Here is a 19,117-nt window from a genome sequence, read left to right as displayed (position 1 = left end):
AAATCTTGCAGATGCCATTAGGAGCACTGGAGGACACAGGATTTTTTTCAGATTACCTGTCTCATGCACTACTGACAGGATATAGTGACCGTTTTATTAAAAAATAACTTTTTTAAAACATATTTGCTCCATTTCTACCCTCTGTGGCTTTAATAGTGTCACTGCCTGACAGACCCTACAAAGGGAAATCATAACAAGTCGAGTTCTGCTACTTCACTAGAAAACTTATCGTAAATTCGTGAGCCTGGTTTGATAGCTCAGGGCTTATGCCCTTTCTATCCATAGGCAATCATTGGAGGGAGGAGAGAGGAGATGGAGGAGGAGCCCAGTTGGTGTTGAGGCAGCATGGCCCATGACCGGCCAGTTGAGGAATTTTTTTATATATATTTTTTCTTTTTTTCTTTTTTTTTTCTTTCTTTTCCTGATAACAAAATAAAATAAAATGAAATATGGATAAAACAAAATGGAGAGAAAAATACATTTTGAAAAAACAAACAAACAAACAAATAAACAAATAAATAAACAAATAAATAAAGAAAACTCTAAAAAAGCCAACATAACTGGGCAAGATCAATATCATGTGACTGTGTGTGTGCGCGCTTGAGAGGAGTGTTGGGGGTGGCTGGCTGTCGGTCAGGATGCAAATCAAATTAAGGCAAGATTAAAAAGAAAAAGATAAAATGAAGTAAAATAAATATAAACAGGTAGATAGATAGAAGTAACAGAATGTTGGCTAAAAGGATGGTGTTTAATAGAGTGATGGATAAAAGATGATGTTTTAAAAGAGAGTGATGGATAAAAGGATGATGTGTTTGTATGTGGTGTGGACTGTAACTGGAGTTAAATGTAATCATGGGTTAATATTGGTGCTGGTGGTGGTGGGGTGGGGGGTTGATAGTTATGGTGGTTTGTTTTGGAAGAAACCACTAAAAAAACCAAGAGAACCAAGGCCTATTGAAGGAGGTTGGGTCGCGCGTTATCAATGCGCGAAATATATACTCGGGCTACCGCACATGCGCAGTAGAGTCTTCTCTTTCTATCCTCTTTTAATAGACCTTGAAGAGAACCCGGAAGTTAGTTTTACTGCCTGTCATTGGTCATTGACCTGTTGGACGTCTTCACGGCGTGTTTGTTATGTTTGTTTACAGATGCGAGCATTACTGCAAACTTTACGAGGAGTTAGACACTGTGCAACATCCACTACAATGGCTAAAGAAGGTAACACAGTCAGACTATGTTTATGTATATTCTGGTCTGTAATGCTGCTGTTCATTTATGTGATCTTTATAAGTTAGTTAGTTATAAAGTTATTAATCAAATAGTTTCTTACTCCTGGTTCTCTAATATAACATCATGTTAATAATAGTGGATAGTTTTAACAGTTTGTGTTGTTAATGCTCAGTAATTCTTGTGTTTTTGAGCTTTAGACTGTGTAATAATAATGATAATGTGTCCAGGTTCAGAGTTCTCGGTCCCGGTGCCAGGTTCAGAGTTCTCGGTCCCGGTGCCAGGTTCAGAGTTCTCGGTCCCGGTGCCAGGTTCAGAGTTCTCGGTCCCGGTGCCATGGGGACGGATAACGGGTAAAGTCTGGGGTCCTGATCACGGTCGTCTTGTGATGTGCCTGCACGGCTGGGCGGACAACTGTGGCTCCTTCAGCACCCTTATTCCACTTCTACCCAAAGGTAAGACATTACTAGTTTCTGGAGACAAAATAACACTTTATTTTATGTCTAATAACTTTCCAGGACATTTCCTGGACAGAGTTTTGTAATTTGGTAATGATCAGCTAACTAACTTAAGTAAATACGACGGAGTATAAGGGCCACGTTGAGGGAAAAAAAATCTGAGATTTCGAGAATAAAGTCATAACTTTACGAGGAAAAAAAAGTCGTAATATTACGAGAATAAAGTTGTAATTTTACGAGAAAAAAGTCGTAATGTTACAAGAATAAAATCGTAATGTTATGAAAAAAAAGTCGTAATGTTACGAGAAAAAAAGTCATAATATTTGGAGGCTTTACATTGGGAAAGAGACGTCTGTAACTCAACTTATTTCCCTTCCTCCGTTCATGTGACTGAGACCTAGACCGAGACGACAGCGCAAGCCGTGACGACAGCGTGACGTTGGGACCCCGTACTTTTCCACACGGAAGTCGAGCCATTTTGGCGTCATGCGCCACTGAGCAACTTTCATAGGAATGAACGGGGCCCCGCCCCCAACGCCGTATCTCTTTATACATCCGTGGTTTAACTGCTATAGAACTGTGCCAGCAGGTGTTGCTGACCTGCTCAGTCAGTGCAGAGCAGGTCAGCTGAACCGGCAATCATACAATTTGACACTCATGGATAATAAAGTTTCCAGTAATAAATTAATGATTAATTAGTGTTAACTCTGGCTTAAATGACCTCAACTCAACTCAACTCACTACACTCAAATAAATATCTCAGAACCCTATCTCTTTAATATAATCAGTAGGCTACCAAATTAGATATCTCTTTCCAGGAAACTTCCTTGGAAATTATTCGGAAACAATTAAGAAAATATGTTTCCGAATATATCCACTTACGAGGTTGTGAATACGACACGAGGGGTGCGTTCATATGGACTCTTCTCGTGAACACGGTAAACACGACCCCATTTGAAGGCACCAATAAATTATTACCCACGATTGTGATGGAAGTGTTTGGGATTTGGTGTGTCTTGTGTGAGTATTTTACACATCTCTTCTCTGTACTTCCTCTCAGAGTGCAGATATGTGGCGGTGGACCTGGCAGGTCACGGTCTGTCATCACACCGTCCTCCAGGAGTTTTATACTCTTGCCTCGAGTACGTGGCGGACGTACGCAGAGTCGCTGATGGTGCGTGTGAGCTCATAATGTTATACAGTAGTTTTTTTGCCAAACATCAGTGTAAGTTTAGACCTCTACAGGACTTAATGTTCCTATTTATGCATATAAGTTAACCACAGAAGCTCCTATGGCATCTAAAAAACTAGCTCAGTGTTCTGTGATGAGATACTGAACCCGGTTGATGATCTGTGAAATTAACTCCCACAGCTCTGCAGCTGAGCAAATTCTCCATCATAGGCCACAGTATGGGTGAGTGCAGCTTTACAGCAGGATTATCTTTATCTGTGTTGCTGTGCGACAAAATCATTTAAAGTGCTAATCACATGCAGCTTCTTTTTATTTACAGGTGGTGACATTGCTGCAATAGTGAGTGTCATTGTCTTATCTCTTTCCTCTCTTAATTAAAATACATTTTGCAGAGTTTGGGGTATCATCACATGGTCCAAATTGTGTCTTCCACAGTTCAGCGCGCTGTACCCTGAGATGGTGGATGCTCTCGTGCTTCTGGACTCTTTGGGATTCCTGCCTACAGATTCAGTACGAATCATTTTGACTCCCCAGATTACACTCACTGTGAAGCTTTTAATGGTTTAAATGTACGGCTAGGACAGTCTGACCAAGACACGAAAAGAAAAAGCCTTTCATATTTTATTTATTCAACTGTTTCTATAAATGTAATTTCCCAAAAAAGAAGATTTATTTACTTCTTTATTTATTTTGTTGGCTGTAAATAGTCAAAACAATTTGACTAAAAAAAATCCAAGAATCAGGCCGTTTGATAGGGGTGGGGGGGAAATCAATACAGCATAGTATTGCGATATTTTGCGTGGCAATGTTGTATTGATACACAGACGTCAAGTATCAATCTTTTAGTATATAATCTATTAACCTCTTAACAATCTGAAGGTGAGCCTGTCTGCTAATCTGTCTTTCAGAGGTTGTAGCGGGCTCAGTCTTAAAGCTAGAGCGAAGATACTGGTATCATATGAAACTATAAAAACTGAGGTATCAATTGTTACCAACCATGTCATGTTAGCTTGTCGGGAAGAAAAGCTAAATAACGCTCCAAAGTTGTGCTACATTTTGGTGAGGAAAAACTGGCATGGCCTTTTTCAAAGGGGTCCCTTCACCTCTGACCTCAAGATGTGAACGAAAACTCTGAAATGAACAGAAGGAAAAATAATATCTTCTTAGATAAAACAAATCTTGACAAACTGCATAATTTGCAGTTGAACAGAGGTAATATATCACAATATATCTTACCGCAATGCTCAGCGTATCGCAAAATGTTTAAAATCGCAATAAGATCGAGATTAAGTATGGTAATAATATCATATCATGGGGCCTCTGGTGATTCCCAACCGTTTAATACCCACCATTTGTAATTCATTGATTGCAGAATGTAAAACTCCCTCATGGTTGTTAAATCTCTCGACTCCCCAGACAAATACAGAGGACCTGACCTCAGTGTCCTCAATGTAGACTATGTATGAAATGTCTGTATAATATATCTACCGGAGGCTTTCAAAGAAAGAACTTCAAATTATTTTCATTCAGGTGGTGAAAAATATTTTTGCATTGTGTTTCAATTATCTTCATTTCCATCCTGTCTTTTTATTCATATACTGTGTTTCTCATATCATATAAAACCGAGCTCTGCTGTACTATCCACCCGTGTCAGTAGCTTCTGTCTCTTTTCCTGCAGAAAGATCTTTGCCAAATGACGAGGAAGGGGTTGGACGAAGTGCTTCAGTTTGAAAAGAAGACCGAACAGAAGAGAATTTACACTTATGAGAAGGCGGCTGAGAGGTATCAAAGATTTCTCTCAGATTTCTAGTAACTTTGTCTCTATAGGCAGCTGTCGGATAAAGTGTTTCATTTCTTTCAGGCTGTTGGCTGCAAACCCGACTCTGTCTGAACAGTCGGTGCACATCCTTTTAGAGCGAGGTCTAGTTCAAGTTGAAGGAGGTACGTCTTCATCTCTTCTTCCTCCTCTCAGAGAGGAATAAATCTCACTCTGCTTTCAGCTGAATGTGTTTCTCTTCGGCAGGATTTGTGTTCTCCAGAGACCTGCGAGTTAATTTTGTAAGTCTATTTTAACCTCCCAGACCTCCCCCCCCCACATTCACCACCTCCTCTCTGTTAACTTATATTTTTTACCACCAGAGGTTTTAGCTTTCAGCTTGTGCAGTACATGTGTTTTATTTTATGTTTTCAGAAAAACATGTTGCTGCCCAGTTTGGAGCAGAGTCTGGAGATGCAGTTGAGGGTTCAATCCTCTATTCTGGTTGTTCTGTAAGATATTGATCACTGCATTGAAATGGATGTTTGCATTATGTTTTGACTGCAGTATAACTATGTGACAGCAGACAGAGACATTTTATAACAGCTGACTGACGCACAGTAGCTCACTGTCTGAGCAGAAATACAGATAACATTGTGAAAATCATACCCCGCCCCACTGATGTGTTGCCACAAAGGTCAATCTATATCATAACTTTCTGTCAATAACATACTCTTCCACTTACAGTAAATGGTCTTTGCTCACATTGTATATTCAATATCTCTTTCTCCAGAGCAGAACGAGGCTACAAGAGAATATATGTTGAACCAGCTCAAAGAAAATTCACTTCAGCACTTCTCCAGTGCTTCCAGGAGAGAAACGTGAGTTTGCAACTCAGGACAGAATGAAAATACAACCAACATGTTTGAATTGTTATTTAAACATCTTCGTGGTTATTGATTGTGTATATCTGCACTTTAATATCCCTCCCTGTTTGTGTTGGTTTCAGCACACGGTGGTGACGGTACCAGGCCATCATCACGTTCATCTGAATAATCCTGAAGTCGTCGCTCCATTTGTGTCTGACTTTCTGCGAACCAAAGTGTTGTCCCAGTCAAACAACGGAAAGCACAAGTTATAAGCTACGAACACACTCGCACTGTCACACTAAAGTCATATTGTGCTGTTTATAGGAGCAAACTGTGTTTTCAAATTAACAATATCAGTAAAGGTCCCATCGCTTCTTCCTTAGTATGACGTAATTCCTGTTGAAAAGTTGGTGGGACAGGACGTTAGTTGGTGAGGGATCAGCCTTACGTTTATTTTTACTTACAACTTTATTGACGAATCAGAACATCGGAGGCGACGGACACACTTCTGCTCATACAACATCTTAAGCCTTAACTGTAACGCCCGGGTCACACAGGATGCATGAGCAGCGCAGTGAAAATGATCTTTTGATCGTTTAATGACATACCAGCGATATTACTACAGTTTCAATGTCTACATCTGTAGAATATGTCACAGACATGAAAACAAGTAAATATTTATTTTTTCAACTCAACATTTCCCATTTACATTTCAAAATAAAAGTCCTTTAGCATTTTTTTTCTGTGGACAAAATTCCTTTATTTGTTAACACAAGGCTTTTATTCTGAAATATTTGCCTGACAGTGTTGTGGAAAGTATAGTGACTTGCACGGCTCCATAAATTAAAAGAGTATCAGCTTTTAATCGTGGATTATTTTTACTATTATCTACAATTGAGCACAAACTTCTTCACCTTCTTCTGTCTAAAATAAGTATAGATTACATTTCTAATGTAATGAAATGGCCATTGTGAAAGGCAAACTATGTAGAAAGAAAGGGCTGACAGCAGCGCTGCAGCAGCAACGCTGTCGGTGTGGACATCACACGCTGCTCACGTGTCCTGCATGGCCGGCGTGTAGACCAATGGGCTATACAGTTTTTTACTTTTTTAATTTGTTTGTAACGTTTTTTTGTTTCGCCCATAACTGCAGAGTGAGACCTGCAGAATCACTGTTTTGTAAGAGTTAAAGGGGACATATCATGCTCATTTCCAGGCTGATACTTGTATTTAATGTATAACTGCAAATGTTTCTGGAGTTTTGACCTCTTCAGGGTTTCCCTTCAGGTTGAGCAGAGGAGGTATGCTGCCCAGATCCTGATGCATCCCGTCTCATCATCATTTTAGTCTGTAGATGACGATCTTAACAACACAACATGTGAAGTTAATGTTATATAACATAAAAGAATATTTCATCAAACATGCTCGCTTAAATAAAAAAAAAGCAACATATAAAGAAAATATGAAGCCTGTGGTTCATTTATGAAGAGATTCAACAAGCAACTCTGCCCTTCACAAATTGTGGTTTTACGGTGGATAAAGTGTAGGGATGGAACGATCCGAATTTTTCAGTCCCGATACTGATAGATACTTGGGCTTTGGGTATCAGCCGATAGCGAGTACCGATCCGATATCAGTGTTTAATTAATAAGCTGTATGCCTCACTGTGTGGAAGTGACTGGGCTCATTCTTTTATGTGTAAGGCAACATCAGGCTTGACTTAAACATTGCTTTCCTACCTTTGTAAAACAAAATGTGACAAATAAATACATAGATAAAAATGTATTTAATTGTTATTTATTATTAAAATAATTAATTGTACACCAGCAACTTGATAAGAAAATCTTCAAAATTAACAGGAATTATAATTAAAGTGTAAATCTTTTTATTGCAGCAACAATTTGGTCAAAACTTGAACAGGAATTAAAATTCCAGTATATAATATATATATATATATAGTATATAAACATAGAACTGAATTGAATAGATCGGCCCCATTGTCACCAATACCTGATCCAGCTATTTGAGTCAGTATCGTCCCGATGTCCGATCCGGTATCTGTGTATCCCTAATTAAGTGCAAAACTTTTTCTCATCCATACATAGTTTAGGACGGAGCCCAGCTAGCTTTTCCCCCCCTGTTTCCAGTCTTTATGCTAAGCTAAGCTAACTGTCTGCTGGCTGTAGCTTCATATTTTCTGCACTGGAGAGTGATGTCAATCTTCTCATCTAATTGCAAGAAAACAAGTATAATTCCCAATTTCCAATTTAGCGCTTTCATCTTTAGATTAACTTTTATATTTAACCCGACAAACTTCTAAAGGTGTGAAAAGCTGCTGGTGTTTTTGTGTTGCACAAAAGTGACATGAACGACTAAACCCTTTAACCCTTTAGGCTGAGAAACAGCCTCGAGCCACCAGTTAATGTTCACCTTACAGAATCCATTTACAGGTTCTTTATGTGAAGCTATTCTCAACCTGGCTTCAGGTTTTTATCACATCACTGGCTGTGAATTACACACCTTTGGACGTTACACCACATACCATTGTGATAGTTGATCTCTCAGAGACCTTAGTTACAGATTACAAGTAACATTAAAAGATGTTTACACAACGCTGGAGAATGTGTTGTGCATGTTAACGGCAAAATTAGTTTTCCTCTCGCAGAGGCGACCGTTGGGTTCAGAAAAGTGTGGGCAGTGCAGCTTGTCTCAACGTGGACAGGTTTTACTGACATCCTGGACACCAAGCATATAAACTAGTACATGACATTGTGCTGTCAAAGATTGAAGATTCACTCAAGATGTTTATTGTCACTCCGGTTATACAATCAAATGAAATGCTTTCGCCTTGGAGGCTCCAAAAAAATAAAAATAAATAGCAAATATAAAAAGACATGTAAAATATAATACAAAATTATAATAAACAATAAAAGTATCCCTTAAAGAAAAACAATAAAGACAATGCATTCAAGGTGATTGCACAGGGGCTGGATTGCATTGTGTGTGTGGTTTAAGTTTATTCTTTACTTTTGATTATTCTCTAAAACATCTGAGTGGTTGAGCCTGTGAAGGCCACACATATGTCACTCTTTCCCAGATTTATTGTCCTTGCAGGAGACTGTCTGACAGGTGTTACTGAAGCAACACAGACACAGCAGAGGAGAGAGTTTTCCATTGTCACCTGGTTTAACCCGCCGCCCTCTGCAGTGTGATGATTGGCCATAACAGCAGCCCGTCATCACGAATATCCAAGCAAATCATTGGTTGCAGGAAATTTTTGTGTTGCCTTCAGGTTCCAAAGGTCAGAGTTCATGTTTCATTTGTTAAAAAGTCATTTCAGGATTTGTTTGCAGCTTTGTTTAGATTAACTTTATTGTAGTCACCTTGTTTCATCTCTGCCGGCGTTTTTCTTCTTTTTTTATTTGTCAGAGACATAAACTGATCACCAGATGCTGTAATGTCATCTACAATGAAACAAGAAGGTAGTATCTCTCTCTCTCTCTCTCTCTCTCTCTCTCTCTCTCTCTCTCTCTCTCTCTCTCTCTCTCTTTCTTTCTTTTAATATTTTACCACTCTCAAGAGTCATGGACGTAGTTAAACCCTGTAGTTGTTTTTTTTACCTGTTTTCTGAGGTGTTGTTGTCTAATGTGTCCAGTTTCAGAGCTCTCTCTCCCGGTGCCATGGGGGCAGATCATAGGGAAAGTCTGGGGTCCTGATCACGGTCGTCCTGTGCTGTGCCTGCATGGCAAGGCTGACAACTGTGGGACATTCAACACCCTCATTCCCCTTCTACCCAAAGGTAAAATATGACAGAGTAGATGAGAGTAATTAAACTATATGTCAAACACCCTCCACCTTATACCTCCACTTTAACAAGACTAAAGCTGTGTCCCAAATCCACACTACCCCACTGAGTCTGAGCAGTTTTTTAGTATGTGGTTGTGTTTTCACACTAGAAAAGTGACAAAATAAAATACTCAAAGCAGACAGCATGCATACTAAATATTGTCGACTTTTGAGTGTGCTGCATAATATATTATATGTCATTCAGGATTAAATAAATAAATAGGCCTATAAGATACATCCTGAAATAAATAAACGAGGAAATAAATATATAAATAAGTGTAAATATATATATATATATATAGTGTAAATAGTATAAATGTATGACGCAGTTCTGATGTCGGACTCTTGAGGACCATTTTTGTGTCAAATTATTGATTTCTTAAATAAGTTGCCGTGTAATAAGCGGGATAATGTACAGCTAGCGGGTCATTGTTGTGAAATAAACCCAGACAGCTCTCAGCACTGTTGCCATCATTTGCACTGTTAGCACCGTTAGCTGTAAGCTGCCAGCTCAGCCGTTGCCATGTTGAGAGCCGTACGGAGGCAATAGAAACAAAGCCTATAGAAGCATAGAGACAAAACTTCTGTGGGGTTTTTTGACAGCCGCTGCCACCATTTTGGACTGAAACTCTTATATTTATGCTCTTTTGATTGTTCGACACAGGTCATTTCGAAATAATTTTGTTTTACTTTTGTACTGCACTTTGTAGGCGGACGTTTTACTGGAGTCAGTCCAAAATGGTGGAAGCATAGATCTACTGCCGGGCGCTGACGTTGCGATGGAACAAACAATTGACTTTTATTTCTTGGCAATATACGCTCTTTGATAGAAATGCTCCCAATGAATGAAATGACATTTCATACTGTTCTCCCACAATGCAATACACAAAGGAAATGGAGGAGCAGCTCACAGCTGGACAAAATGAAGATAAATTGTGGGTGGTGGGGAAACAGCTCCAAAAAAGTATTGAATCTTACAAATAACATTTTCATGTCTCTTTGGTTTCTTTCCAAATGGCACACATATCATTCCTGTATAGGTATAAAATGGTAAAGTATGTTAATATTTATGTATGCAGGTAGCTATGATGTTAATTAACACTAAAAGTACAGCTGAGGCTGAAGGGAATGTTATTAGTTTTGCAGGAATTTGGTCACAAACCAAACTATGACCTTTTGACCCGATGATGGATTCAAGACTGAAGCCTGTTGGTGTTTCCACTCCTCCAGGAGTTCTCTACAGTTTGGATCATTTCAACCTCTCTTTCTATACTTCCTCTCAGATTGCAGATATGTGGCGGTGGACATGGCAGGTCACGGTTTGTCCTCCCATTATCCCCCTGGAGTGTTTTATTCAATTCCTTCACACGTGGCGGACGTACGCAGAGTGGTTGACGGTGTGTGAGCTCAGGAAGTTGCAGGATCTATTTTAGCCACTCAAATCTGACTGTATCAAGAGGTTGGATCTCATCAGGACTCTGGTGCATCTCATGTACAGCTGTAAGTGAAAAACTAGATTTAATCAGATCTGTTTTCTATGAAATAACTCCCACAGGTCTCCAGTGGACAAAATTCTCCATCATAGGCCACAGTATGGGTGAGTGCAGACACAAAATATAGATATAATACACCTGATTCACATTTAGTGACAATGTGCATTTTCACATCTTTACCATAAAACTGCAAATAAATAAATCTGCCACTGGGGTGTAATTATCCTATGTTGTGTGTCGAGTGATCAATCAAACAATTATTGAACAATAAATGATTAAATCGATTAAGAAAAAATGTATCTCCAACTATTTTGGTAATTGATTTAAGCATTTAAATCACCTATAAAGAAACATTGATTAGTTAGCTGCTCAAATGTGCATTTTATATAATTGCAAAATAAATATCTCTAAACAATTAGGAGATGCTACCTTGGACACATTTTTTTTCCAGCACTTTATAGACTAAATGACTAATTGATTTATCTAAAAACGTTTCAACAAATCAAATCAACGTTTTAAGTAAGTCAATAAAAGTTTACTTTGACGAGTGTTTAAAGCTTTGAGCATGATCGTTTCTTCACTCTTACAGGTGGCAACACGGCTGCAATGGTAACTAAGATTCATCACATGCAACTTATCACTGTTTTCACACAATGTGCAGAGAATATTTCACTGTATTTTCTTGCACGGTGTCATACATGGTCCATGTTGTGTTATCCACAGTTCAGTGCACTGTACCCTGAGATGGTGGATGTCGTCGTACTGCTGGATTCCTTTGGATTTGTAACTATAGATCCGGTACTTCAGCAGTTTTTATTATCACTATATTACATGTGACAAGCCTTTTAAATGGAAGATGGTCTAATAGTAACAATGTCCATGATTGCTGCAGTAGTATAGCATTATTCCTCGGTTGTCTTCTTATAACGCTTCTGTCTCTTTTCCTGCAGAAAGGAGCATCCCAGGACATGAGGAAGGCGATGGATGAGATGCTTCTGTTTGAAAAAAAGAAAGCAGAGAAGCAAAAAGTTTACACTTTTGAGAAGGCAGCTGAGAGGTACTACTACCAGGGCCGGCTCCAGCCCTTTCGGTGCACGAGGCGAAATTCAGATTTAGAGCCCCCTCCCCCAGAAGGTGGCGCCCTAGGCGACCGCCTAAATGGCCTATCTTCCAGTTTATGGCCAATTCAAATGAAATAATCCTTCATTTGTGTAGGATATTTTGTTCTAATTTGAAGAGTGTTTAAAGGGGGGAACTCAAATGATTTGACACCTCAGAACTGTTTACACGCATTGGAAAGTACTACTGCACATGTGGCTCCTGTGGAGCTGCGTTAAATCTGATAAATTACCTCAAGTGATGTCACTTGAGTCGGTGTCAATTGGGGCTTACGAAGTTTGTTTGTGTAGTTGGAATTACGGTACCCGCTTGCTAGCTTGCTACGTTAACATTGCCGTTGCTTAGCAGCGGTGTTCTCACGACTTAACCACTTGAACGCCAAGCATATTGTGTACACGACTTCCCATGTTGTAAACACGAGCTCACGAGTTTCATTTGAAGGCACCAATAGACCCGAATCTCTGATCCAACTGTCCATATTGCATTGTGGGTAATGTAGGCGCCAGGTTTTTAATATAATAAATCACACAGAAAGATACAACAGACCAAAACAAATATGACTATTAGATTTCTACTAGTAAAGTCAGTGTTTTATTTCTTTCAGGCTGTTGGCTGCAAACCCGACTCTGTCTGAACAGTCGGTGCACATCCTTTTAGAGCGAGGTCTAGTTCAAGTTGAAGGAGGTACGTCTTCATCTCTTCTTCCTCCTCTCAGAGAGGAATAATCTCACTTTGCTTTCAGCAAATGTGTTTCTCTTCTGCAGGATTTGTGTTCTCCAGAGACCTGGGAGTCCATACTGTAAGTCTCTTTTAACCTCCCAGACCTTCCTACACATTCACCGTCTCCTGTCTGTTAACTTACATTTTCTACACCAGAGGTTTTAGCTTTCAGCTTGTGCAGTACATGTATTTTATTCGATCTTTTCAGACAAATATAATGCACATCAGTTTGGAGCAAGCTCTGGAGATGCAGTCGAAGATTCAAGCCCCTCTTCTAGTTATTCTGTAAGATATTGATCACTGCACTGAAATGGATGTTTAATAATAAAATTATCAAAGCATGTCATACTTAACCTCAAAATCTGTTTTGTTTCCAGAGGAGACAAAGGCTTTGGTGCAACATCTCCAGACCCAATCCGACAGAGATTGCGCTCCATGCTTCTCCAAGGATATCGTGACAGAAATGTGAGTTTGAATCTCGGGGGAAAAAATCTAAATATATGCTGGAAAAAGTTTATGATGATAATTAACTATCGTAGTAGCAGGCGGGTGAGTGTTGAGCATATACAGACAGTAAAAATACACATCATCCATTTGGAGTGAAGTCGCTAAACTGTGACAAACCTAAACCCACTATGTTAGTGCTTTAAACACTGTTTGGTCGGCTGTGTTTGTGCCTGTGTGTTGATCTATTAAAACCTATTGTGGCAGGCAGCTCCACAGATCTAAAAGTAGCTCCATACTACGAGCTCGTTGTCTCAGACTGAGCAGAGATATTTATAGATGTGAGTATTAAAGTGCAAAAAGAGTTCACACAACAAACCAGATTCCTTTTTTTTTTTATTTTAAATGTCAAAATTTAGCACATGGGGACAAAATGCACAGATGTGCCCTCTTCAGTGTACAATTTTCACAGCAGACATGTTGGCTTGTCAAAGCAGGAAAAGCACAGGTGTCATTAATAACGTTATATATGACTGCATTCAGGGTCCTGGTATTGTGCATGCTGGCTCTCTGGCATGGCTTACTAAGACACTGTGAACAACATTAGTTTCAACTGTGCTTTTCCTGCTATGACAAGTCAAGATGTGAGCTGTGAAAAAGGTCTATAGTCCTTAAAATTCATGTCGAGTATCAATCAACCTTACTACCAACAGGTGCACAAGTGGCTCCCTGTAGTCAAACCTCACAGGGAACCTTCCCAACATTAAATACCAAACTTTATCAACCAAAAAACAAAATATACATACGTTCACAAAACAATGTACAGATTATACAAGCAAACATATGTTAACATTAGGGCTGTCAATCGATTCAAATATTTAGTCCCGATTAATCGCATGATTGTCCATAGTTAATCGCACATTTTTGATTTGTTCAAAATGTACCTCAAAGGGCGATTTGTCAAGTATTTAATACTCTTATCAACATGGGAGTGGGCAAATATGCTGCTTTATGCAAATATATGTATATATTTACTTTTGGAAATCAATTAACAACACAAAACAATGACCAATATTGTCCAGAGACCCTCACAGGTACTACATTCAGCATAAAAAATATGCTCAAATCATAACATGGCAAAGTGAAGGCAACAACAGCTGTCAGTGTGTCAGTGTGCTGACTTGACTATGACTTGCCCCAAACTGCATGTGATTATCATAAAGTGGGCATGTCTGTAAAGGGGAGACTCGTGGGTACCCAGAGAACCCATTTTCATTCACATATCTTGAGGTCAGAGGTCAAGCGACCCCTTTGAAAATGACCATACCAGGTTTACTTCTCCAAAATTTAGCTCAAGTTTGGAGCGTTATTTAACCTCCTTCGTGAAAAGCTAGTATGACATGGATTCCTTAGGTTTATGTCTATTTTCATACGATACCAGTAGCTTCACTCTAACTTTAAAACTGAGCTACAACCTCTGAAATATCGATTGCGTTAATGTGTTAAAAGAATTTGTGACGTTAAAACAAATTTGCGTTAACGTGTTATTATCACGTCAACTTTGACAGCCCTATAAATAACATATATTCATGCCCAGTTTGACATATGGGCAATGTCAAACTAAAATGAACAACAACAAAACAATTATGAACAAACATATCCGTGGTACACTACAATGAAAATTCATCATCAGGTCATCATGAGTCATTCTAGTTTAAGAGAAATCACGGTATGAGAAAATGTAAATGTTCTACAAGTCATTACAGGAAAGGAGACTTTCCTCGTTTCAGTTAGATGGAGACATTTAATGTGAAAATCCAATAAGTTTCATGTGAGAGTCTTTCTAGATTAACACCTCTACATGGTTGGATAACTTTCGTTCTTAATTGGCAATTGGTGGTAATATTTAATTAAATGTTCATTATCATTTCTCTCTCTCTCTCTCAGCACACAGTGGTGATGGTACCAGGCGATCATCACGTCCATCTGAACGACCCTGAAGTCGTCGCTCCATTAGTTTTTGACTTCCTCCAGCCCAAAGTGCTCCTACAGCAGCTGCAGGCATAGTGGACACACACACACACACATTTTCATTGTGAAATGTCACACTTCGAGTCTCAGTACGCTGCTCTCATCTCTCGCAGAAAAGTCATTTACATAATTCTATGTTATTATTTGAACACTGCTATAAAGTTTCTTCAGTGACTTTGAATAATCTAGATGTGTAAACCTCCACTGAATTGCTGAAATTGCTGCTTTTACTAGAAATACTAAACATTTGCAAACTTTACACGTACAGATAGAAGCAAAATATATCTATAGATAGCAAGACCTCCTCGCATCAAGGTTGTTTTTGTGCTTAGTTGGGTTTAGTTAAAATCATTTCACAATGATGATTGCATGTGTTTGTGATACCTTATTTCTTGTCTGCCTCTTGAAAAAAAAGATGACTTGTTTGTTCATGTGATGTATTTTTGCTTAGTTGTAGTTCTTATTTTCTAATGTTTTTTAAGTCATTGAGTGCCTGTTCTGCATCTTGATAAAGACTGGTGGACTGTAAAAAGACTTTAATCATAAAAATAATTTATAATATTATAATCTTTCCAAAACCAAAGTTACAAAGTGCTTCAGTCAAGGCTGTAAATTAAAATCAACAAAACCATTTTCTGTAATATTAAATAAAAAAAACGTCCTAGTTCAATCCCTGACAAAGTGTGATAAATGATAAATACATTTAATTGTAAATAAATATATTACAATGCTGTCAATTAACCAAACCAAGATCTGATTCAAATCAGCTTCAGCTGTCAGAACAGAACATATTTTGTAAAAAGCGCTAAACTGAATAAAATCCCACATTGTTCAAATAATCTGTTATTTCTTCATGTAACTTGTACGGTTTCATCATTTCATTTGAAGCTGATCTGTTTAACTCGACTGCTTTTCATGAATCTGACTTCTTGTGCGGAACGGAGCTAAAAATGGCGGTCATTAAAAGAGATGACATCCTCTGACAACTTCTCATTATGTAGGCCAATCCTCTCTGTATTCAGCTTTTGTCTTGGAGCCAGCAAGACAAAAAAAATAAATCTTTTTGCCTCCACTTTTACTCGGGGGAGTGACTCCGTAAAACACTGCAGCTGCCGTCAGTCAGAGCAGATATTAGAGGTGCAGCTCACACAAAAATGGCCCCCTTCTCTTCCTCTCAATGTCACATAAACTGTGTGATGGCCTTGCTGTTAAATGGAGTGGAATTGATTTTACGCAGCGAGCAGCAAGGCGGCGAGCATCCACAGACATCTGAAGCCCCCCCCCGCAAAGAAAAATGATTATAGTTATATAAGTTTCCCTCCCACTCCCTCCATCCTCTCCACCATCAGCAGCAGGGGTGTTGTCATAGCAACACCCACCCCTCCTTTTTTGAACGTCAGAGCCAGGAGCTCGGAGGATGAAGCCGCATGCATGCAGCTTCTGTCTCTTGTGCCTCTCGGAGAGCACATGCAACGGTCGGAGCTGCGGCGCTGGAAATAATCTGGTGATTGATTTGACATCACGTACAATCTACGACCAAGAGACCAACTGAGTCAGCAGCGTCTGCAGGTAAGCATTTATTTACTACTGAGCTCTATTTTTAGAGTGCAACAAAAATTATTGTGCATCTCAGAAGCAGTGACAGACAGTGTTCTGTCTGCATGGAGCTGATTGTGTGATATCTGTGTGACTGTGATTGTAATGAGGAGGGCTTTCTAAGAGATGACAAGAGATGCTGCAGTCTGGTATGCGTGATATCTCACCCTGAAGGATTACTTTTTTAAAAAAAACTGAAAAACTCCTCCTTTCCTTCCCTTTCTCCATCATGTCTTTCCTCCTCCAACCCTTCCCATCCATCCCCTCTGTCTGACAGCAGTGATGTCGTGGCTCTTCCTGGACTGGTTCGTCCCCCTCTACCTGCTGGTGTCGGTTTTGGTGCTGGCAGGCTTCGGAGCGTGCCTTTACTTCCTCGAGCCCGGGCTGCAGGATGCCCACAAGTGGAGCAACAAAACAGTCCGGCATCACCCGCTGGTGGCCAGTGTGAACTGCAGAGATGACGATAGCAATGCCCTGATATGATGGAGACAGAGACGGAGAGAGGGCGAGGCGGAGCAGGGCGGGAGGCCATCTGGACAGGGGTGCTGCCAGGACACCGGTGGGTCGGGAGCCAACACCTTAAAGATGGAGACAGAAAAATGGAAGAGGAGGGATGAGAAAGGTGAAGGAGAGACTGCCACTGTCCTATCATTCCAACTTTTCTCTGATCTCTTAACACACTTTGTGTCGAGATCAGGGAAAAGCAAAGCGGAGGAGGAAGCCAAATGCACAAGGAGGAGAAGACTTCACGCAGGATGAGATTGTGAGGCGATTGGAGGACATGTTGCCCTTTAGAAATGTGATTAAAACATGATGTAAATTCCACGCCATCTTATACTCGTGCCAACTTTTACATACGTTTTGTAATTTGACAATCACTTTACATGAATCATGAAGTTTACTTATATTGTGCATTTAATTAGTGAAGTGAATGACAGAAGTGCAATGAATTTGTTGCCAGCGGGGAAGGGTTTTTAATCCTCTCTCTCTCTGGTGATGTCGGCACGGCAGCTGCTGAGAAGCATGAGGATTGTTAGTGCCAATATGCCAAAATGCTGTTAGTAGTTGACTTTATTATTAAAATAATATGTGCTGAATAAATACTAACTGATTTATTCAAGGTGCCAAGATTATCCGAGATGGACCAAGATTACAGAAAGCTGGTGTTTGGTAATGCTCAAAGTGTATATTTTTTTTGTTTTCATTGTTTTTACTTGACAGCATGGTGAGGAAACTGTGGGTGTGTAACGACCCTCTTTTGATGATCATATGCTTCCTTTGGTGATACAAAATAAAACTGTTTAATCCTCAATTTACTCTCTGCATGTTATGAAGTTGATCATATCCGATTAAAATAATATCTACAACGGTGGTGGAAAGTACCTTAGTATATTTACGCAAGTACTGTATTTAAGTAAAAATGTGAAGGTTACTTGTACTGTACTTGAGTATTTCCTTTTTACGCTACTTTATACTTCTACTCCACTACATTTATCTGACAGCTGTAGTTACAAGTTACAAATGAAGAATTTACACTAAAAACATGATAAGCTTCTAAAAAAACAATACAAAACACCTCACAAAAAATCATTGCTGGCAGCTCCACCAAAGAGACATTTCCCCTTTAAATTTTTATTTTTTAAATAACCGTTTGAGGACCGAAGAGTTAAAAGTGGCCCAATATTTCACAAAAAAGCAGTGAAAAAGAATACAAATTTGTGTGGAGAACTTGTATTTTTCTTTGCTTCCCCATTAATCATCTCACGACTCCGTGACCCTTTGGAGGGGGCCCGACCCCTATGTTGAGAACCACTCAAACTACTGTATATATAAAGTAGATAAACTACATATAGCTCCATCTCGGCCAGCTACAGCAGTGAAATGCTGCCAACTATTTGATGCATCAGTATTAACAATCTAATAATGTGATACATAGTGAAATCAGGGCCCAGTTCTTTGACTTTTAATTGCATTTCCTTGAAAAACTAAAGGATCTGAGTACTTCTTCCACCACCTACTCTACCACCTGCACTGTAATCAGACAGACTACTACAATAAGACCACATTCAGACTTTGCAGACGTCTTCCCATGAGCCAAACAAAAAGAGAGACAAGAGTGGGAGTGAAACAGAGCAGCTTCAGTGTGGAGGAATGGAGAGAATGGCACTTCTGTGCCCACTACTTCCTACTGCTGAAATCCCTGTCTCACACTCTGGGACTTATTTACTCTCTCAGTGTGTCGACAACAGACGTTGCTTCAGGTTAGTGTTTGTTTTCCTCCATTGTGACTTTTAAAAAGTTGTTTGTTATTTGTCGGTGCATAGCTGGCAGATGGTTTCAGACTGCAGTGTTTGAACGTAGTGTGGT

The 19,117-nt window shown here is 39.4% G+C and overlaps 2 protein-coding genes across 5 annotated transcripts; both read left to right on the top strand.

Annotated features, from left to right (window-relative positions):
• The first annotated feature begins 1,074 nt into the window (after window positions 1-1,074).
• LOC141764779 (serine hydrolase-like protein) lies at window positions 1,075-6,962 on the top strand. Of its 4 annotated transcripts, none has more exons than XR_012593308.1 (12): window positions 1,075-1,218; window positions 1,458-1,682; window positions 2,746-2,859; window positions 3,058-3,099; window positions 3,197-3,216; window positions 3,313-3,387; window positions 4,556-4,659; window positions 4,739-4,818; window positions 4,901-4,935; window positions 5,069-5,145; window positions 5,432-5,514; window positions 5,643-5,783. XR_012593308.1 is itself a non-coding variant. In XM_074630315.1 (12 exons), the coding sequence occupies exons 1-12, from the start codon at window positions 1,149-1,151 to the stop codon at window positions 5,772-5,774; spliced, it is 1,062 nt and encodes a 353-aa protein (XP_074486416.1). In that variant the 5' UTR covers window positions 1,075-1,148; the 3' UTR covers window positions 5,775-6,962. The 4 variants fall into 4 exon arrangements, 3 of the variants coding, with proteins under 3 accessions (XP_074486416.1, XP_074486418.1, XP_074486417.1); XM_074630315.1 differs by having other exon boundaries at window positions 5,427-5,514; window positions 5,643-6,962; XM_074630317.1 differs by having other exon boundaries at window positions 1,103-1,218; window positions 1,512-1,682; window positions 5,427-5,514; window positions 5,643-6,962.
• A 512-nt stretch (window positions 6,963-7,474) lies between these two features.
• On the top strand, window positions 7,475-18,062 carry LOC141764781 (serine hydrolase-like protein). The gene is made up of 14 exons (XM_074630319.1): window positions 7,475-8,903; window positions 8,941-8,983; window positions 9,157-9,300; window positions 10,631-10,744; window positions 10,903-10,944; window positions 11,430-11,449; window positions 11,564-11,638; window positions 11,791-11,897; window positions 12,564-12,643; window positions 12,724-12,758; window positions 12,888-12,964; window positions 13,057-13,144; window positions 15,071-16,723; window positions 17,028-18,062. The coding sequence occupies exons 2-13, from the start codon at window positions 8,959-8,961 to the stop codon at window positions 15,188-15,190; spliced, it is 927 nt and encodes a 308-aa protein (XP_074486420.1). The 5' UTR covers window positions 7,475-8,903; window positions 8,941-8,958; the 3' UTR covers window positions 15,191-16,723; window positions 17,028-18,062.
• Window positions 18,063-19,117: the final 1,055 nt, after the last annotated feature.

Source organism: Sebastes fasciatus, chromosome 3 (assembly GCF_043250625.1).
Source record: "Sebastes fasciatus isolate fSebFas1 chromosome 3, fSebFas1.pri, whole genome shotgun sequence".
NCBI lineage: Eukaryota > Metazoa > Chordata > Actinopteri > Perciformes > Sebastidae > Sebastes > Sebastes fasciatus.
This window is presented reverse-complemented; position numbering and strand designations above follow the sequence as displayed.